The sequence below is a fragment of the Vanellus vanellus genome (genome assembly GCF_965231255.1).
Source record: "Vanellus vanellus genome assembly, chromosome: 2".
Lineage (NCBI taxonomy): Eukaryota > Metazoa > Chordata > Aves > Charadriiformes > Charadriidae > Vanellus > Vanellus vanellus.
The window spans coordinates 27,656,872-27,676,655 of record NC_138906.1 but is presented as its reverse complement, the minus strand read 5'-3'; the positions used below and the strand labels follow the sequence as shown (position 1 = coordinate 27,676,655).

The 19,784-nt window shown below is 40.5% G+C and overlaps 2 protein-coding genes across 2 annotated transcripts in view; one reads left to right on the top strand and one right to left on the bottom strand.

Annotated features, from left to right (window-relative positions):
- The first annotated feature begins 1,146 nt into the window (after nt 1-1,146).
- Nucleotides 1,147-8,299, top strand: BET1 (Bet1 golgi vesicular membrane trafficking protein). Its single transcript, XM_082479052.1, has 4 exons — nt 1,147-1,327; nt 4,405-4,520; nt 6,470-6,526; nt 7,055-8,299. Exons 1-4 carry the CDS (start codon nt 1,309-1,311, stop codon nt 7,208-7,210), a joined length of 348 nt encoding a protein of 115 aa, XP_082335178.1. The 5' UTR covers nt 1,147-1,308; the 3' UTR covers nt 7,211-8,299.
- Nucleotides 8,300-9,430: 1,131 nt separating this feature from the next.
- LOC309668896 (putative acyl-CoA dehydrogenase 6) overlaps nt 9,431-19,784 on the bottom strand; it is a 97,669-nt gene continuing 87,315 nt past the window's right edge. The window contains exon 9 of the mRNA XM_082479437.1: nt 9,431-11,326. Coding sequence (XP_082335563.1) covers nt 11,236-11,326 — 91 coding nt within the window. The 3' untranslated portion in view covers nt 9,431-11,235. The remainder of the gene's footprint in view (nt 11,327-19,784) is intronic.

Below are 19,784 nucleotides of genomic sequence, written 5' to 3'. Positions count from 1 at the left end.
AATCAAATGTGTATCAAAGCAATTAATGACATAGCAACACGTTGTAATTGGAAAAGTCAATGCAGCTCCTTTAGTCTGGTGGATGCCACACCTGAAATAGCAAACTCTAAATGGACTCCATAATTTTGTTTGTTTTATGCTGAAGTACCGATAAATCATCCTGACATCATCCTGGGAAACAAATTCAATCCACTGATAGATACAGTGAGTCACATCTTTAATAAAAGCAGGTAAACCCCATTTCTGATAAAGCACTGCAAGAGGTTAAAGAATGAAGGAGAAATAACCTTTGCAAATGCAATTTAAATCATTCAGAGAAGTGAAAATTCAATAATAATGAAATCTGCATGTTTCCAGTTCAAGTTACTGTATGCTGCAGTAGCACACCTGCTACTTCTGAATACATGGTGGGGAAAAAAAAAACAGTGGTAAAGCTCCACTCAGCACTGGATTTTGATTTTTGGATTGCCTGTTACAAGACAACCACCAAGAATCTTCCCTTCCCGAACAATAAGATGGTAACGTACTGATGGCCTCCTGAAACGAAGGCTTAGATTGGCTTTTTTTTTTTCCTTTCAGGATCAATTCTTAGAAGTTTAATGCCAGCTGGAATAGGTAATGTGTTGAGTAAATTCACGACTATTCCACAGAATTTACTCTTCTCCCGCAGCCGTGGTGAGGGAAGAAGCTGCTCCGCCAGTGCCCGCTCCAGCTGGTGGCGGGGCTCCCACCTTCTTCTGCCCCCCGACACCACCGCCTCACGGCCCAGCTGCCCGAAACGTACACTTTTAGTAAATCACGCCATTTCCAGGACCTGCCGGGCACACAGAGAGCGGGCGGGTGGGCCGAAGGGCCTGTCACCCTGTCCCCTCAGAAACGCCGCGCTGGTTCAGCGCCGCGGGGTGCTGCGGGCAGGCCCTGGAAATGGAACCGGGCGCCCCGAGGGTGGAGGCTCTGGACGGGACCGCCTCTGTCAGGGACTCGTCGCCAACCCGCCCGCCGCGCACAGCTGCCGGAGCCGGGGGCGGGCCGGGCCGCGCCTCCCCTCAGCGGCACGGAGCGGCGCGGAACTACAGCCCCCATCAGCCCCCGCGGCCCGGCCCAAGGCGCCGCCGTACCCAGCGGGCGGCGCGGCGCGGACCGCTGTCGTGGCGCTCGGCGGGTGAATGAGGCGGGCGGCCGAGCTGGACCGCGGCTGTTCCGCCGAGTCCCGCTTCTCTCAGGCGCTGTGGGCGCGGGAGTTGCTCCCTTCCTTCTCCTCCTCCTTCTCGTCCTTCTCCTCCTCCCCCGGCAGCTCCGGGCGCAGCCATGAGGCGCGCGGGGCTGGGTAAGCGCGGTGGCCCTGCTCGGCGGGGCCTGCAGCCGCCCTGGTGACTCGCTCGGCCTGGCGGGGGCCCTCGGCTGGTGCTGGAGGGTTAAAGGGAGAGGGGGGTGAAGCGCTGGGTGGGACGGGCCGGGGCAGCCCGTCTTCCCGTGTAGGCCGCGCTGGGCCCGGGCCTGCGGGAACCGCTGCCGGAGCCGGCTGGGCAGGGCCCGGCCCGGCCCGGCCCCGAGTGGGGGCTCCGTGGGGAGGGGGCGTCTGTGTGAGAGGGGCTGTGCCGGAGGGTGTAGGCCTGCAGCAGGGCTCGGGAGCTTTGGGTGGGGAAAGTATGGTGTCTGCTAGCCGTCTGTCTTCTGTTTCCAGCTCAGCTGGGCTTACAGTGCAGCACCGGGAGTTGTATTTAGTTGTGTTCGTGAGTGGTTCTAGTGTAGTGTTAGTTTGAGCCGTGTTTCCATGGACGGAGAAATTGGTCACTCTTCAGTCAAGTCCTTTGCAAATTCTCAGTTGCTTTTTAATTTTAGTATTTCTGTATGTTTTCCTGCTGGTTTTGGGAGGGAAAAAGCCCACCCAATTGTTGTGAATTTATTACAAATACAATCTGATGTAGAGGCAGGAATCTCTGCAGAGTTTTTGCTGAGTGTTTTGAGAAGCTTGGGCCCTGTGTTTCCACCAGCAGCCACGTTGATGACTATAAACTTTGAACTCCCATGTCACGTTCTAGAACCACATAGGTGCTGTGACCTTGCTGTAAAGCTTAGGTAATGTTTATGCCTTAGAAATTTATGTCTGAATTCTGGTACTTCTTCCTAGACAGTGAGTATTTAGGGGCTGATAAATGCCATATGGTTAAACCAGGTGTGTTTGTAACACCACTGTAGATTTACTTCCACACTTCTGATTTGTGTTGTATAATAGTATTTTCACAAGATAAAACAAGTCTTGCATATGCTTCATACTAGATCAAGAGAGGTGTTGGGATGTTTATCATAAAAAGGTGGGCATTTGATAACGCTTAGGTCTTCAGTGCTTTTCTTAGTCACGCTAACAGCTCGCTTTTGGGTATGAACTCAGGGGGGTTAGACTGAAGGCCATCCAGCTCAGTATGCTGTTTCTGAAAAAGTAGTGGTGGATGTTTATGGAAGGAGTGCAGAGGAAAGGGCATGCCTTCTTTTAGCATGTGTCTGGCAAACAGTGCCTTAAGGAACATCCTAAAACGACTTAGACAATCTGCTAGAAGGTCAAGCAGAAGACTTAAATGTCTATTATAACTGTTACCAGCTGCAGTAGAATTTGCTGCTTTCCCTCGGCATTTCAACTGTTGGTCTACAATTCCTTTTTATTTAGTGGGCTGTAAATAGAAGCTGGGCACCAGCTACCTGGTGCCTCTTTCTTAGCCTGTGATTATGTTGTGGTCATGTCCTGTCAATGAACAGTGTTGCAAGACAGGCCATAGAACTGCCATGCTGGAGTTTCTATCCTTCCTGTAGACAGCAGTAGCCAGGCTTCTACCTAGTGCTTTCTATTACGTGTATAGAAGTTGCTCTGCCTGTTTAAAAGCTTTGGGGTAGTTGTTCACATCTGTCATGACACAGTCTATGTAATAATCATAGTTATAGTATTTTGGCCTGAAGCTATATGGTATATTAACTTATAAATGTATTCAAAGTTGTGTGTCACTTGGTAGGAAGCACTGTACTTGGATGCATATGTGAAACAAGACAAAGAGAACAACCCTGACACTCTAAATGATGTCATTTTAGTCAATTTTCTATACTTGGCATTGGTACTTTTGATTGGAAAGAGGGAGAACTTATTGACGCTCACTGTGACAAAATGGAAAAGTGCATTTCACCCAGTCTTGTTGAGAATTTGTTGTTAGCTTAATTTATAGAATAACATTAAAACCGTTTACAAGTACAAACTAAAAGATTGTCATTACTTACACTTAAAGAACAGCTTTATGCCTTAATATGAAATGACATCTATTATAAAAGTAGCACCATAATTCCATCTTTTAAAATCTTAATATTATGTATGCCAAGTACACAGTGAGACTGTTTGAGATGGAGCTTTATCTGTGAATGTGGTTGGTGCCTCTCTTCCTTTTTTCTCAAAAAAGAAAGAAAAAAAAAAAAAACCTCACCCAAACACAAAAATCTTTAAATTGTATTGAAGAGGAATTAACCAAAGGCATTCAGACACTTTCAGTGTGGCATTCTGACTAGCCATAAATATTCATTAATGTTGTAGCTGAATTGCTAGTTGAATTAATCTAGTAGGGTCTTTATTGTAAAGCTTATAATAGTTTTTTTCTGTTTGCCTTTCTCAGTCTTGGTCTCAAATCTTTGAATTGAGGCTTCAGACTGATTTTTGTCTAGACAGGACACAGCTTTAATTCTCCTGTGCCTGTACTGCTGTCCGATTGTAGTCTGTAGGAGATCTTTATTGGAGGTTGGAGGAAGAGAATGTGTAGAGCTGAGGAGCTTTCATTCCTTTCTGTCGCACTTACTCTGCGGAGTCGGTTGTCAGGAGCTCCAGACAACTGTCCTGAAGCTCCAGCACCTGAAAAGCAAAGGCAGGAGTGGGAATAGAACTGCAGAATGGCGACAGAAATAGCAGTGCTCTGCTCAGAGGCCTGGCTTCTTTTCTGAGGTCTTGTTTGTAGAGAAATACATGTAAGGATCAGAGTATGCTCTCTCCTTTAAATGTGGGTGTGATCAAATGTTCCTATTTTGAGTTAAGTTTACCACTCTATGTAGTGGCCTCAATGCTCCCTTCACATCTCCATGTAATGCCTAGATTGATTTCCATAGAAGTAATTTTCCCCCACATAGTGGTTTCAGATTTCATAGTATTAAATTACAACCATTCCTCAGTTTGTCTTTGATTTGCATATTGAAAGAGAACTTACACATTTGAAAAAGGTTGAATCTCTGTGTCAGGAACATGTGGTGCCTCTTCCTGATTGCGAAGGGTGACATTAAGGAAATGCATTTTTAAATGGAAAGAGTGCTTTTCCATGTGTGAAGAGCACTTGCTCCAGTGATGTTTTCTGTCTTAACTACTGACTCTTCTGTTTATAGGCGATGCAGCATCTGCTGGTAACTATGGCTATACCAATAGTGGGTACAGTGTTTATGAAGAAGAAAACGAAAGGTTAACAGAAAGTCTGCGTACAAAAGTCAGTGCCATTAAATCAGTAAGTATTTAATTATAGTGGTATTGTCACATTTATTTATTTAAATTATATGGACTGGTCAAGCAGTAGACTTAGCTGACAGTAACTCTTTCTTGTACTAAATTTATGTTTTAAACTGAAGTGCACAATCATTCGTTTGTATAACTGATTCTTCCTTTAATTAGATTTTTAGCTAGAGGTGTCCTTTTTTGCTAATCTTTAGGACAGCTGTGGTATTACTTATGGCTTACTCTCCTACAGAATGAATTACTGTCCCTGCAGAAACTAGAAAATTTGAGTTTAGGTCAGTAAACTGGCTCAGGTCCATTTAAGAAAATGGACTACTTGTTTTTGGTGCTATCATTGTGGCTCATCAGCTTCTGCTCTATCTGCTGATAAATCTGTAATGTGAAAACAGCTGTTAGAAATAGCATGCTAATATACTCTGAAAGAGAAATCTGTTATTTTAATCATTCTGATTCCTTCCAGAGATTGAGGACTTACTTAAGTTAGACTTGCTTGAAAGATAGCTCTGTGATTAAAATTGTGTTGTTTTTTTTTTTCCTTAACAACTTAAGATTATTTTTTTTTTAAATACATCCTTAGCAATAGGTGCTGTTTCTATGTAGTACAAGCCAATGAATTCCTAGGCCTAAACTCCTTCAAATTCCTATTGCTAATAATATCCTGTTGCTTAAAAGTAATTTGTTTAGCCTCAAATAGAAAATAAAACCTTGGGTTTAAGTTAAGAAATTATCCACCTAAATAATTTAGAGTAAGTTAAGGAGGTAAAAAGAAAAACTTTGACCTTTGTTACAGAGTTTCATTTCTTGTCTCCTCTGGTATGTTATCTTTCAAATCAGTGTCCCAGGGTTCGTCTACAGTGTGGTTGATAGTGCCCCATGAGCAGCATGTGTGCTTTTTCTGCAGTTGCATCTTTTAGTGCAATGTAATGATCTCGGAGTATGGAGTGGTCTTCAGAGAATCTTCATAGATGTTCCTTGCGTTTCACTCTTGACTTGATGATAGGTTGTGGTGGAATGCAGCAGTAAGAAATAATGAGATTTAGGTTGTGTCACAAAAAACATTATAGGTTTTCACTAATCCAAAGCATCGGGGCCTGGAGCACATTTCTCCCAGGGTTGTTTGAGGCCAGTGTGCTGGTAAGAACTGTTACGGAGGAAGAGCTGCTAAGAAGTTTCAGGTTCTCCTGTTTCACTTGAGAGCTGCTTTTAAGCTGAGATTCTCTTGGCTGGCCCCCACCTTTGCTATGTTGCAGCTCTGTCTGTGCCTGGTCTCATACCTCCCTGATTCCGACCCTAATCTGGAGACTGGACTTTCTGGCTTGACCTTGGACCTGTCTCATAGCTGTGGATGTGGTGGGTGATGACCAGGCTGTCGCTGACCCTGGTTACTGCCTCTGGACTGGCCCTCGCTTGCCTCCCTGTCCTGCTGCGCCCTTGCTGTTTCACGACACAAAGCAGAGAAGGAATAGACAAGCTCACAAAAGAAATTCCCGTTTGTAGCAGCAACTTGTCAAAAGAGATGTGTTAGCAGATTACAGGTGTCAACTCCAGCATTGCTGAGTCAAAAAAGAGTGCTCGTGGTCCCCTGTGCTGTGTGCCAGTAGTTTTAACAGTTATTCCAGGAAATGGATAATTGCTACTTAGACTTGACTAGATCTTGACTTTTTGAAAGTCCATGTGATAATTCTAACAAGGATTTCTCTGTTGAAGGAGAAAAGGGGAGGAGGAGCATTGAGTACCTTCTGTGACTCTCTAGACTCATCTAGTCAAATACTTACTTTCCTCGTGGTTATTGACAGAATACCGGGCATGTTATTTTGGTTTTGGAAAATACCAAGTACTGTTTTCACACTTTACCTGGGGACATGCTAGTCAAGTCATGTATTTTAGACTGGTTTCTCTAATCTATGCATAACTGATTACTGTTTTGTTTTTTTTTAATAGCTTTCCATTGAAATTGGAACAGAAGTTAAAAACCAAAATAAAATGTTATCAGAAATGGTAAGTGTTCAGTCACTAACTGTCTTTAAATATGGGGCAGGATTAAGAAGTTAGTAATGTAAAGCATTCCTCCTTTTAGTATGAACATTTGTATTAAAATGTTGACAGCTTATAGTTAACCGTAAAATGTTACTAATTCAGCAGCAGTATTTCTGTTCAAAAAGATAGATGTGCAAATGCTTTACTTCCAAGGTGCAACCAAGGTTTTTCTACTTCAGGTATGACTATTTGTTTTCAATTAGTAAACGTATAGCGTTATTAAAAAGGCAGTTCTATATTTAAATGTGTTTAAGAATAGAAGAGGGAAACAAAAAATAAGGAAGTCAGAAATGCCTTTTTTGCTTACATCTATCTGGATAAATGGGCAAAAGTTTTTCCTGGAAAATTTTCAGAAACTGCCTGTGAAATAATTTTAGTTTTGGAAAAACAGGAAAAAGTACACTTAGGAAGCTTTAGGGGTAATCTTTTTTTTCCTCAGTAATGTGTTTTTTTTTGTTGTTTTGTTTGTTTGCTTGTTTTTAAATGTAGGATAATGATTTTGACTCTACGGGTGGACTTCTAGGTGCAACTATGGGCAGACTGAGAACACTCTCCAGAGGAAGCCAGACAAAGCTATTATGCTACATGATGCTCTTTGCATTGTTTGTTTTTTTTGTAATATACTGGATTATTAAACTGAGGTGATGCATGTTTAAATCGTGTAATTTCAACTACAAAGCAGTCTTAATTAATGAAGACATTGATCTAAAGTGGCATATTCTGTTGATAAAACACAGTGAAATTGTTGTAAATTGCATTAACTATTAATGCAGTGTTATAAATAGTTTTCTTAATGTATCAGAATTTTTCCCATCATCCCCTGTTTTGGGGGGATTATTTGTAAATATGCAGAAACTGCTAGCATAGTAGGTTGCTTTTTTAGGGGAAAATAGTTTATAGAATTGATTTAAAAAATACAGAAAACAATGGTTGTTCAGATATGAAGTAACTGCAGAATTACGAGGCTTTCTGTTTTATTCTGCTTTTCATTCTGGGCCGTGCTCTAAATTAGAGCTCCTGTTTCAGGCATTTTGTAATTTCTAGGTTGCAAAAGCAGGAAGAATACTTTCTAAATTGGTTTTATCAGTGGATTTTTAAAAGGCTGGCCTAAAGCTAATGAATGTAATGGTGGTACCCCCAAAAATTATTTTTGTGGATAGGTTTGATAATGTAAGTGTTCAAGTAGCTTAAACTGCGCGTTTTGGGGATAAGTTCCTTAAAACTTGATTATTTTTTTTATTTAAATGTGAGAAATCATGCTTACACATCTACTGTTTTAAGCAAATACTTTTGACCATTGGGATCAACCAATATGGACACAGTACAAATGTTTTCTTTATATTTAAAGTATCTAAAACTTAATGATTCCATTGAATCACGAGAACTTTTACCATTAGTATGTTTACTTTTCAATCTGTGATGATCCCTAAATCTACACCACATGATGTCTGAAGTACGAGGTTAGATATTTTGAATTTTATATTAAAGTATATTATGATGCACCTGTTGGAGGTGCTGTCATATTAAGGATTTTTATTTTGAAAACTTAGCTTTGGCTCACCAAATAGTTTCTAATAGTGGAAGCTATTACATTGCTGAGTTTAATATTCAAAAAATTAAGTTTCCTAGATACTGAAAACTGTATCTACAATTTTTCAAAAAGTTTTCTAGAAATACTGTATAATGTTTTGCCATTAATAACTAATTACAAACTGACAAATAAAGTGTCCTGTAGTATTGTAACTAGTGTTGTTTATATACATTCTTTTCTACTGTAGAATACCAATGTATTTTCTGGAAATAGTGCTGCGTTTAAAGGGGCTACACTTGTGTGGGGAGCACTGTTAAAATAAGAAATGGAGGTGTACACTACATTTCTTTCATGTTAGATTTCAAATACAAGTGTGACATGCAAATCACGTATCTAATACAAAACACAAAATGTGTAAAAGTAAAGCTCAGCTATTTCTAGCCGATTCAGTCTTTTGACTGCTAAAAGGTCTACAATGCTTCTACAAATAACAGAATATCTAAGTACTAACACCAGGGTAATGCATTGTCTTTATATAATTGCTAGACTTGTTAAACAAGTGTAGCATTCCCAAAGCTAGTCAATAGGACACAGTTTGTCATCCAAAATTGATGCACTTTTATAATTTTAGTGAGACAGTGGAGTGCAAGGTACTTAACAAGTGAGATGATAATTACTGACAACCACATTCCCCTGATAGTTGACCATCTTCTAGAAATATACTTCTGGCTTTTAAATGTGGTGTCTGAACAATTTCTAGACCCTTTTCCTTTTTTTTGTTGTGGTTTTTTTTTTTTTTTTTTTTCCCTAGCAATCAATCTGCTCTACCATTAAGTGGAAAAAGGTTTTAACTACCTAATACAAAGTAGAAAAATGGGTGGATGCAGCTAGTTATATGGCATGTCTTTGTTCTGAAAAATATGCTAGGGTGTTCCTTAAGTCTTGATAGAGCACATGCTGGTGAACAGTTTTTACCAGTGCTTCAGATCATGTGTAAAACCAACAGGATTTTCTTTTTAAATGTTAAAACAGATTAAAAGGTAATTAAAGCAGAATAGGAACTTGGTCTTTTTCTCCCCCTCCCCCCCCCCCCCCAGTGGTGCACAGGAAGGAGCGGAAATGAATTGGGGGGGGATCTTAAGCCTATGTCTTCCTTCCTGTGTTCCTTCAATTAAGGAGGGTCGTCAGTTTTTTTTGTTGTCTAGGAAGGGCAGGAAATGGGGAGAAAGCTTAAGCACAAGGAATATATGAAGCCTCCAAACAACTTTATGTTTATTAGAAAATACACAAGGGCTTTTTTAATTAAGTGCTAAAACACAACTCTGTTAGGCTCTTTTAACATGAACTTTCTGAACTGAAAGGTAACTGAAAGTTCTGTAGTCAAAACTGTGACATATTTTGGTGTGGTTTTATGTTTTTGGGTTTGGTTTTTTTTTTACTTTTGGAACAAGTACAGGATGTAGCACACTTGCCTTTCTTTACTTTCATCAATTTTCAGTTCAGATTTTAAACTGAAATCCTGCAAGTTTGCTTAGAATGGTTATGGTGACTTATGTAAAGGTGAAACAGCTTTGAGAATATTTCACTTGGGAAGGGGCAATTGATGGGAAGCATGTGTTGCAGCCTTAGCATTTTCCTCAGCATCTGCGTTTGCTTTACTGGTTGTTTTCTGGGAGAAAAGTATTACTCTGTCAATCCTTAAAATTCACAAATAGCAAGATTTCAGGATGCTATAGTGTGATTTTGTAGAATAAAATACATTATACAGTGGATAAGATAGAAAAATACTAGTAGCATTTAATTGTACTTTTACAAAGTTGTAGTTAATAGCAGCTGCATCGGAATACTGCAATTATATTTATTCTTGCCTTTGAAATCTTATTTACACAATATTTATCTATTGTGTTTCTCAGTTTAATGTAACTTAGAATCTTCCTAGCAAACATACACGTTATTTCCAGGCGGAAGAAAATACAGTTTTGTAACTATCAAACTGTTAACCTTCCCATATTATGGAGATTTCTTAGAAAATCCTTAACAGATCCATTTGGTAACAAGGAAAATTCCACTGAAGCTGCTTTTTGCAGTAATGCAGGTTGTCTCTCCTGACTTAAATGGCTGCCTTAGGAAGAGTTGCTGATGTTGGTTTTGAAGGTATGGCTGATATGAAAGTAAATTTTAAGAACAGTATTTGAAGAAGATCAAATTAAGAATTTGTGCTTATCATAGCAGATGTATATTTCAGTGAGACTTTTTGTGTAACAAAGCACAGTAATTTTGAAAACACTTTTGCTTGAAGGTCACTGTGGCATATAGAAATTGTACCATCTCATTTAAGTAATAACACAATTTTTGTATTAACATGAGCTTTTTTAATATTTTTCTTCAATAATTACACACAAAACATGATACTTTACTGCTGAACTTCAGGCCTCCAAAAGGTTCAGATACAATTAAACAGTTGTTTGTAGAATTCTACAAATAAAAATCAACCTCTGTTCCCACCACCAAATGTCTATGACAGTGTGTAGTACAAGTTGATGTGAACTTGGCAAAGATGACAAAGCTCATTTTGATGATTACTTGCTAAAATTGAAAGATAGGGAAGGTACTTGTAATTGAGAGCCAAATCACTGTTCCAGTATTTGAATATGGCAGGGAATAATTTGTGCCATAATGACTGATTTTGAAAGCAAAGTTACACTGAAATTAGATTAGGCTACTAGTGAAATCATAGCTGTATCTATATGGAAGTTGTGTTTCTTAATTGGTGGCTTAGATGCTCTAAAACATAGATATACCTTGATTAAAGAAAACATTTTTTCTGGGTGCTTAGTGTGGCTCACTAGACACCCCCCTCACCCCCCCAAAAAAAGAGTAACCCACTGAAAAAAAGGAAAAAAAAATATAAATTGTAGGAGGCCACATGCTTTCAGACTGCTCTGCATCAACAGAAATTTGATATTGGAGAACATGTAGAATGATAATGGTCAAAGACCCTGATAAGTAGTTCATTGGCAAAATTACTGTTATGTCTTCTGCTTCTTTTACCCTTGAAACACGTACTGGCTGTCACCTTCAGTGTGCAGTACAAGCCATGCTGTTGCTTGCTTAATTTTCAAGGAAGAGTCAAGCTGTGTCACTTGCTTGGAAGTGTTTCCATGTATTTGCATATGATGGAAAGCATGGTTTCATCTGTACCACCTCCTATTGACATTAATCTCAAGTCTCTGTGGAAATATAAAGAGTAGATTTAAACATTTGCATTCTGTACTGATGGAACAAGTACAGAACTGTACATATGCATTTATTCTATGCATTTATTAAGCAGCTGCTTTTTTTACATTGAAAGCCCTTGTTTACAGAAGTACATACGTGGCGTGGAGAAATGCGTTGTCAGCACTGTAAATACCCTTTTGTGTACAGGGATGTTGCTAATTCAAAATCAAAAGGCTTACGATATAATTTGGCATGTCCAATTTTCAGGTGTTGTTTGTTTGGGGGGGTTTTTTGTTTGTTTGTTTGTTTTTTTTTTTTAATAACCTTAACTTGGCATAATACTGTATTTCCAATTTGAAATAAGTTAAAACCTCTCCTAGCACACAACTGCCCCTGCTTAAGCCCAGCCAGACCTCCTGCAGCTCAACTCCATACAGACTTCTGTTTAGGTCTTACCACTACGGACTACATATAAAGCATCACGGGCTTTTCCCAGGGTTTTTTGCTGGACTGACTGCTCAAATTACCTCTATGTTAACACACTAATGCCAGCTGTCTGCAGAACACCTTATCCACTGCCTCCTCCTGGTGAGATGGTCTGCAATACTTCCTGCAACATCCCCGCTGTTCCTTTGCCAAAGCTGTAGGTGCCTAAGCCTGCAGCTGAATTTTAGGAGGGGAGGGAGCTTTTGGAGGGCCAGCGGCAAAAAGTGTTCGGCAGTACTTCGCTTTGTTTAACTGCGTGGTAAAAAGAGTATTAGTCAATCAGGACATGAGGTATCGGAGAACTGTATGGAGAAGGTACAATTTTCATTCAAGTTTTTTAACCGACAAGCATCCTGGTCTCTCTAATGGCTACGTGAGCTCAGGCATAATCCTTATTAGTGTTATGTAGTAGTATAGTATAGTATTATATAGTATTACAGTATAGTATTAGTGATGTATAGTATTGTAGTATATAGTATATAAAGCTTTTTTGCTTTAAAAATGAATGGCTGCTCCAAGCTTATTTACTTTTGATTTGATATTTCTAATCACACTCATTTAAAAACTGCCATTAATATCACTGAGTCATCCCTAACAGTATTGCCTGAGTTCCCTGTGCTATCTAGACTGCAAATACTGCAACCTTAAGCAATTTTCTTCACAAATTTCTTTTCTCCTTTGGGGAGAGGAAAAAAAACAACCCACCCCAAAACACAAACAGTTCTGCTAAACTACCTCTGCTTAATTCAATAACCTGAAGGTTCCCCTTCCTATGGGCCTCGTTGAAGGCAGCAGAGCTGCAACAATGGTCGGTTACTTGTGGTTCCTGCTGCGGTACTGTCTGCTTTTTCAAGCTGCAGAAAGCCCCTGCCAGCGCTTAGCATCTTGCATCTTCACAGCACTGCAGCAACAGTAAGTAATTAATCCTCAGAACTCCTCTGTGATGCCGATAAAAATCCTCCGTTTGCAGCAGGAATGCTGGACACATGTGGCTTGTTTATGTGAAGTTAGAAATAGGCAGTGGTAAGATCAGGCTTTGGTGGTGTGTGACAAACATGTCAGGTTATAACATATTTATATGTGTTTTAAAAAAACAAAACACCTTTCACATAAGTTTTTATGAGTGTATATACATATATGTGTGTGTGTCTTTACAAAATTGCTAGCGATTACATTTTTGTCTCTATGGGTGAGATAAGGAATATTTCCTACAGCATCTACAGGCAGGCGATTAATGCCAAGCTCTCCCCCAGGGAGACAGGACAGAAGGTTTCACCTAGTTTAAGAGGATCGAGATAACAAAGGACTCCAATGATTTTAATCTAGCAGCCCTCTTCTGGGAAAGAGACTTGCTTTCAGCCTAAGAAAACAAAACCACAAGATTAACTATCCTGCCAGGAACTCTGTGAGGAAGCTGGGGAAGATGACATAGTAAAGTAAGCTTGTATATCAGCTATTTATTGTAAGTTTACAGTTTGATAGTTTATAGTATATCAATAATGTATTATTAATACTGCATATAAATATTTTAATATATATTACTATTAGAATTTTATTGCTTTAGGTAAGCTACTCCTGGAATGGTTTTGATCTGGCACAGCAACATCCTGCTTTTCTGATTTCTCCATCGCGTTGTCACTGCCCCCCTGCCGAGGGGAGCACCGACCTGCGATGGCTTCACCCTGAACAAGGACAGTGAGGAACCAGCCTGCAACGCACCATGCAGTTACGTAAAGGTGTCATTTTGAGGGACCAAACCTCTAGCTCCTTGTTGAATGTTGTTTTCCTTAGAGAGTGGGAGTTTGCCTGAGGAAAGAGATAAATGCTGACTGTTATGTTCTGCCCCTCCTAAAACACTCCCTGCAAAGAGTCTCCTCTTATTCAGGAAATCCCACGCACCATCCACTGTGGCCAGCAGGTCAAAGGAGGCGATTCTGCCCCTCTACTCCACTCTCGTGAGACCCCACCTGGAGTACTGCATCCAGCTCTGGAGTCCCCAACATAAGAAGGACATGGACCTGCTGGAGCGTGTCCAGAGGAGAGCCATGAGGATGATCCGAGAGCTGGAGCACCTCTGCTATGAGGAGAGGCTGAAAGAGTTGGGGCTGTTCAGCCTGGAGAAGAGAAGGCTCCGGGGAGATCTTACTGCGGCCTTCCAGTACTTAAAAGGGGCCTACAGGAGAGCTGGGGAAGGACTTTTTACTCGGGCATGTAGCGATAGGACGAGGGGGAATAGCTTTAAACTGGAAGAGGGCAGGTTCAGATTGAACGTTAGGAAGAAGTTTTTCACTTTGAGGGTGGTAAGGCACTGGAACAGGTTGCCCACAGAGGTTGTTGAGGCCCCATCCCTGGAGGTGTTCAAGGCCAGGCTGGACGTGGCCTTGGGCAACCTGGTCTAGTGGGAGGTGTCCCTGCCTATGGCAGGGGGCTTGGAACTCGATGATCTTCAAGGTCCTTTCCAACCTAAACCATTCTATGGTAAGACTTAATTCTACTCAACCAAATCAACAGATGCAAATATTAAAAAGCAATCTGTTTTTTGATGGATAAAAAAAAATAAAAATTCTTCAATGCTGAGTTAAAAAACTCTACTTCTGAGGGAGGGTGAGTAGCCCTTCCCACCCACCAAACTCAATCCAGGCGAACACTAACTTCTAGTTGGGCAGCGAAAGGAACAAAAAGGACCCTCCAGGTCATCAAGTTTCCCATCTCTGTAGGTACCATGTCATACAACATCCTTCAGAAATGTATCAAACACTGCTTTTAAAATAAAAAAAAAAAGTTCCCTTTACTCTTGGACTATGCTAATTTGAAGGCTGTCACGTAACAAAGTTGTTCTAATTACTAGGAACCCTCTAATTTATAGCCTGAATGTGTTCCTGAGTAGTATAATCCTTCAGTTTAATGTTCCTCTTTTGGCTGTGTTGACCCCTCTGCATCCAGAGTGCCACTCAGCCTCTGTTTTGCTCAAGCCGAGTCATGTCCATCACCCTGCTACTAAACCTTTTGGTCCCAGTTATCCTGAAAATCAGGGCAGGCCCTTGCTCCAGTCTGTGCTCTCCCTTGCATGTGATTTCAGTAGCCATGAAGTAGGGACAGGTACCTATCTCACAGCACAAGGAAAACTTTTGATGTACTATATAGGGACTAAGGCCACAGCTAATCATAGAATCGTTTAGGTTGGAAGAGACCTTTAAGATCATCAAATCCAACCATTAACCTAACACTGCCAAGTTACCACTAATCCATGTCCCTCAGCACCACGTCCACCCGTCTTTTAAATACCTCCAGGGATGGTGACTCAACCACTTCCCTGGGCAGCCTCTTCCAATGCTTGACAACCCTTTTGGTGAAGAATTTTTTCCTAATATCCAATCTAAACTTACCCTGGCAGAACTTGAGACTGTTTCCTCTTGTCCTATCGCCTGTTACTTGGGAGAAGAGACCGACGCCCACCTCTCTACAACCTCCTTTCAGGTAGTTGTAGAGAGTGATAAGGTCTCCCCTGAGGCTCCTTTTCTCCAGGCTAAACCACCCCAGTTCCCTCAGCTGCTTCTCATAAGACTTGTGCTCCAGACCCCTCACCAGCTTTGTTGCCTTTCTCTGGACACGCTGCAGCACCTCAGTGTCTTTCTTGAGGTGAGGGGCCCAAAACTGAAGACAGTATTTGAGATGCGGCCTCACCAGTGCCGAGTACAGGGAGACAATCACTTCCCTAGTCCTGCTGGCCCCACTACTTCTGATACAAGCCAGGATGCTACTGGTCTTCTTGGCCACCTGGGCAAATGGCACACTAAATCTGTTTGTAGCCTCAAGCTGATAAAACGTGATGGTGTTTGCAGTTGTGCATCCCACTACCATTTAGTACCTGCAGCCGAGGAGCCATGCCTGCTCAGGGAGCCACTCTACGCTATGTTGTCCACTTGAAAGCCATATGGCATTGGGATCTAAAAAGCCCTATCTGTTCACAAACACCCTGAGAGGAGCCTGCTGCACTATCTGTCTTCAGTGCAGATACCTTCACATAACTTTGAAGCCCTGAGAAAATAAACTAAGTAATTTTCTTTCCTTTTTCTGGCAGTGATCAGTGTCGGTCAGATGTGTGGAAGAAAGCCAGTTTTGGTGACTTCAGCTTTGTTTTTCCCTAGCAAGCTGGCTTCATGGCAGCGGTCCCTCAGAGATGCTGCTCCCTGCTTCCCTGGCTAGGAGGCCATTGGTAAATCCTTCCCAAGGTTTATGCGGCTCAGAGTGTCGCTGCTTCCCAGATGGCCATTTACATGCTGCTTCCTTTCAGCACAAATCACACCTGATTACAAAACATTTACCCTTTTGTCTCACAATTATTATTTTAAAGTTGTATTACTGGCAAGACTTTTCTTCACAAAATATACTGCTGTACCCTCAAATTTAATATTTTGTGGCTTCTTCCACCTTCAGACTCAGCTAGATTGCTTGTAGGCTGTTCAAATTAAGCAGCGTCTAAAGAAGGCTTTAGATCCAGAGGAGAAGTTTGAGGTGCCACCACCCAGCGTGGCAGGCCCCTGGCCAGGCTGGCACAGCCCAGCCACCAGTGGCCGTGCCTGCCAGTTTGCATGGTCCTGCCCGTTTCCCCGAAGGGGCATTTTGAAGGGACACCTTAAAGTCATCACTGTACAGTTACCTACTTTGATTTGCCATATTAGAGCTAGATGTCATGAGCTTCATCTCCTAAATTCCCTCTCAAGGTACTCATAAAAGTCAACCAAAGTGGTAGACAGGCGCCTGTCTCAAAACCCCTGCAGAAAGAGTTTGGAACTACAGATTTGTTTTCACAGATGACTGAAGAATCGTTATTAAGTCTTGTCCCAACAGTTAGCTACTGACTTCAAAGCAAATTGTTTTTGTCAGCAGAAATTGATAGGTTTCGTTTCATTTGGTACAACCATAAATTGTGATAATGACAAAGACAGATGAAAAAAAACCACCCCAGACTCATTCTAGTTTAGACATGCTTTGTAAAAAGTGAAAGAATATTAAAAAATGAAATAAAGACTGAAACTGAATAAAATATTTCAACAGACTTTTTGAATGTGAGGAATAAAAAATAATAATTTAGAAGGAAACACATTACTTATTAAAAAAATCCACTTAAAACTATATTGAATGGCAAATAAAACTTCATATTGCAAAACCTGGGTGATAGTTGAGGGGGAAAAAAAATTGTTTTTTTTCTGCAGCTATGTGCATTTACGCTGCTATTTACACTTTATCTATTTCACATGAATAGCCTATCAATATTTTTCACTACTGCTTTGCTGAGTCTTTCACAATGCATCAAGTAAAGAAATTACAACATTCTCCCCATCACACCCCACAAGATTAAAACTTGTAAGAACTGGCAGCAGTTAGACACAGTGTTTAGTACTTAGAAACAATCTTAAATAAAAAAAAAAAACCAAACCACGAACTTTTTGAAGAAGGCCCAACAAGTTCTTTCTATAACAATTGAAGTGCACATAATTACTATTAAGATATATAGATGACTATCTGAAATTATTTTAAATTTGTTATGAAGTCTGAAAAATCACAATATACTTGCTACAAAAATTTTTCTTCCCTCTGATCTCTCACAACCTGGGGTTTTCATATAGGTTGTGGGTTTGTTCAGTCATTGATTTCTCCTAAGTCATGATGTCCTTGAGCCATTTCATACAGGGGAGAGTAAAATAAACAAAACACAACTCCAGTCTGGTGCTCTCCTTCTCCAGAATCCCGCTACTAGGGTAAAGTCTGGAAAATACACTCTTAATTGTTTTTTATCTTGGCTTGTATTTTTCTATAAAACCCTTTGATATTTGGGCTCAAAACTTTTTTTCAAACCCATTCTCCTTCTCAGAATCCCTACAACTGAAAACGAGACTTTTACACATATAAAATCAGCCCACTATGGGCACCTACCTGGTGAAACAGCTATCTTTACGCCTTCTAGAGAATACTGCACTTTAGAAAAGTCAGTTGTTCTACAAAGTTTAAAGGACTAATGATTAAAACGACAGATGTGAATAAAGTCATTTGGCAGACAGTTTTTTTTGCCGGGTCTGTTTATTATCTCCCCGCCAACACTAATAACTAAAATTCAAAGACTTCATGCACTAACTGCGGATTATGCTGTCTGCTCTTTGAGGAGTAACAGCCCGACATGTGTCAAAGACTAACATTTGCTTGGAAACTCAGTAAGGATTATGCTACAAAAGTCTTTGTACATTATGACTAGATGTCACGCTGTGCAGTTATGCCGCTTGCTACTTGACAAATATCACAGTGACGTGAATGGTTACTCAGACTGCTGTACAAAAAAGAACGGCCTTAGAAAAGTTGCTGCTTTGCTTATCGTTACAGATTAACAAGATTCTGACTTGAACCTGTAATTGTTTATTTAGGTAATACTCTACTTCTCCCTTCCTGGAGTTTGTGGTTACTCAATAATGGAATTTTACTGATTCATAGAAAATTTTAGAGTATAGATATCACACCACCTTTAGCGTCATTTATAACACTGTTTGTTTTAGGGGCAGAAAGATCTGTTTCTTTAGCCAGCTGACACAGTTTATACCAATAGGAAATACTCTGGATTTTGTCTTAGGAAAAATGTGACTGTGCTGGTATACTTAGAGACCGCTCTGGAATTCACCCAGATACGCCCTGCCCATAGTTAGCAATAATATACTGGGCTAGGAAATCTAAAGACAAATCAAAGATGTATAAAAGCACATACACATTAATCTATACACATCACTACATTGACAGTAAGCACCTGAAGACAAGGATTCATTTTATCCAGAGTGCTTACTGCAGTAGCTTTGAACATCTGCATCAGCAGGGACCATTAGCTGCTAATAAAGAGGCTGTGAAAAAAATAACAAAGAAAAACCATCATATTGACAGCTGGCTTAAAACTATCACCATACAGCAGTCTGTACCTTCACCAGAAAATTTCAGCAATCCACAAGTCAAAAAAGGTTGAGGATCTCTCTGACTTACCACAATGGCATTCTTGTTCATAAAATGCTATTAAAAATAGAAAAATATACTTCAACCTACTAAAAAGAAATATGCTTTTTAGAGATTTTTTTTTAAGTGTTTTGCTCTCACTTTACACAGATACATTTACCAAAACTTTCAACTAACAGAACCACTAACTAATTTTGCTAACCTTTGATAAGGTATTGTATATATAAGGGCTGAACTGAAATCACAGAATCGTAGAATAGTTTGGGTTGGAAGGGACCTTTAAAGGTCATTTAGTCCAACCCCCCTGCAATGGGCAGGGACATCTTCAACCAGATCAGGCTGCTCAGAGCCCTGTCCAGTCTGACCTTGAACGTTTCCAGGGATGGGGCATCTACCACCTCTCAGGGCAAACTGTTCCAGTGTTTCACCACCCTCACTGTAAAAAATTTCTTCCTTATATCTAGTCTAAATTTATCCTCTTCCAGTTTAAAGCCATTATCCCTTGCCCGATCACAACAGGCCTCGCTAAAAAGTTTGTCCCCATCTTTCCTGTAGGCCCCTTTTAAGTACTGAAAACCCGCAATAAGGTCTCCCTGGAGCCTTCTCTTCTCCAGGCTGAAATCTATTACTGCAAGAAAATGCGAGTTCCATTTTGGTCCTTCGACAGAATATAAGACACCAGGGCCAGAATTTTCCTAACAGCTGCCAAGAAAACTGTTTGCTTAGAGATAATTTTGCTCTAAGTAGGTATATGGTAAAATCTGAAGGGACTTTAATTAATTTGCAAAAAGGCCTCTGTACTATTTTAATGATCTAACAACTTGCTGTACGCAGCTACATCTCTCATACATCTCACATGGCATCTGGTTTGACTAATCAGGTGGAGACTGCTATCAGAAAAGACTGGTGCAGGAGCCTAATGGTGAACTCCAGATTCACACGTATATTTGGGGAAAAAAGATAAAGCTGATTTTCATTGGTTTTAGAAGAAAG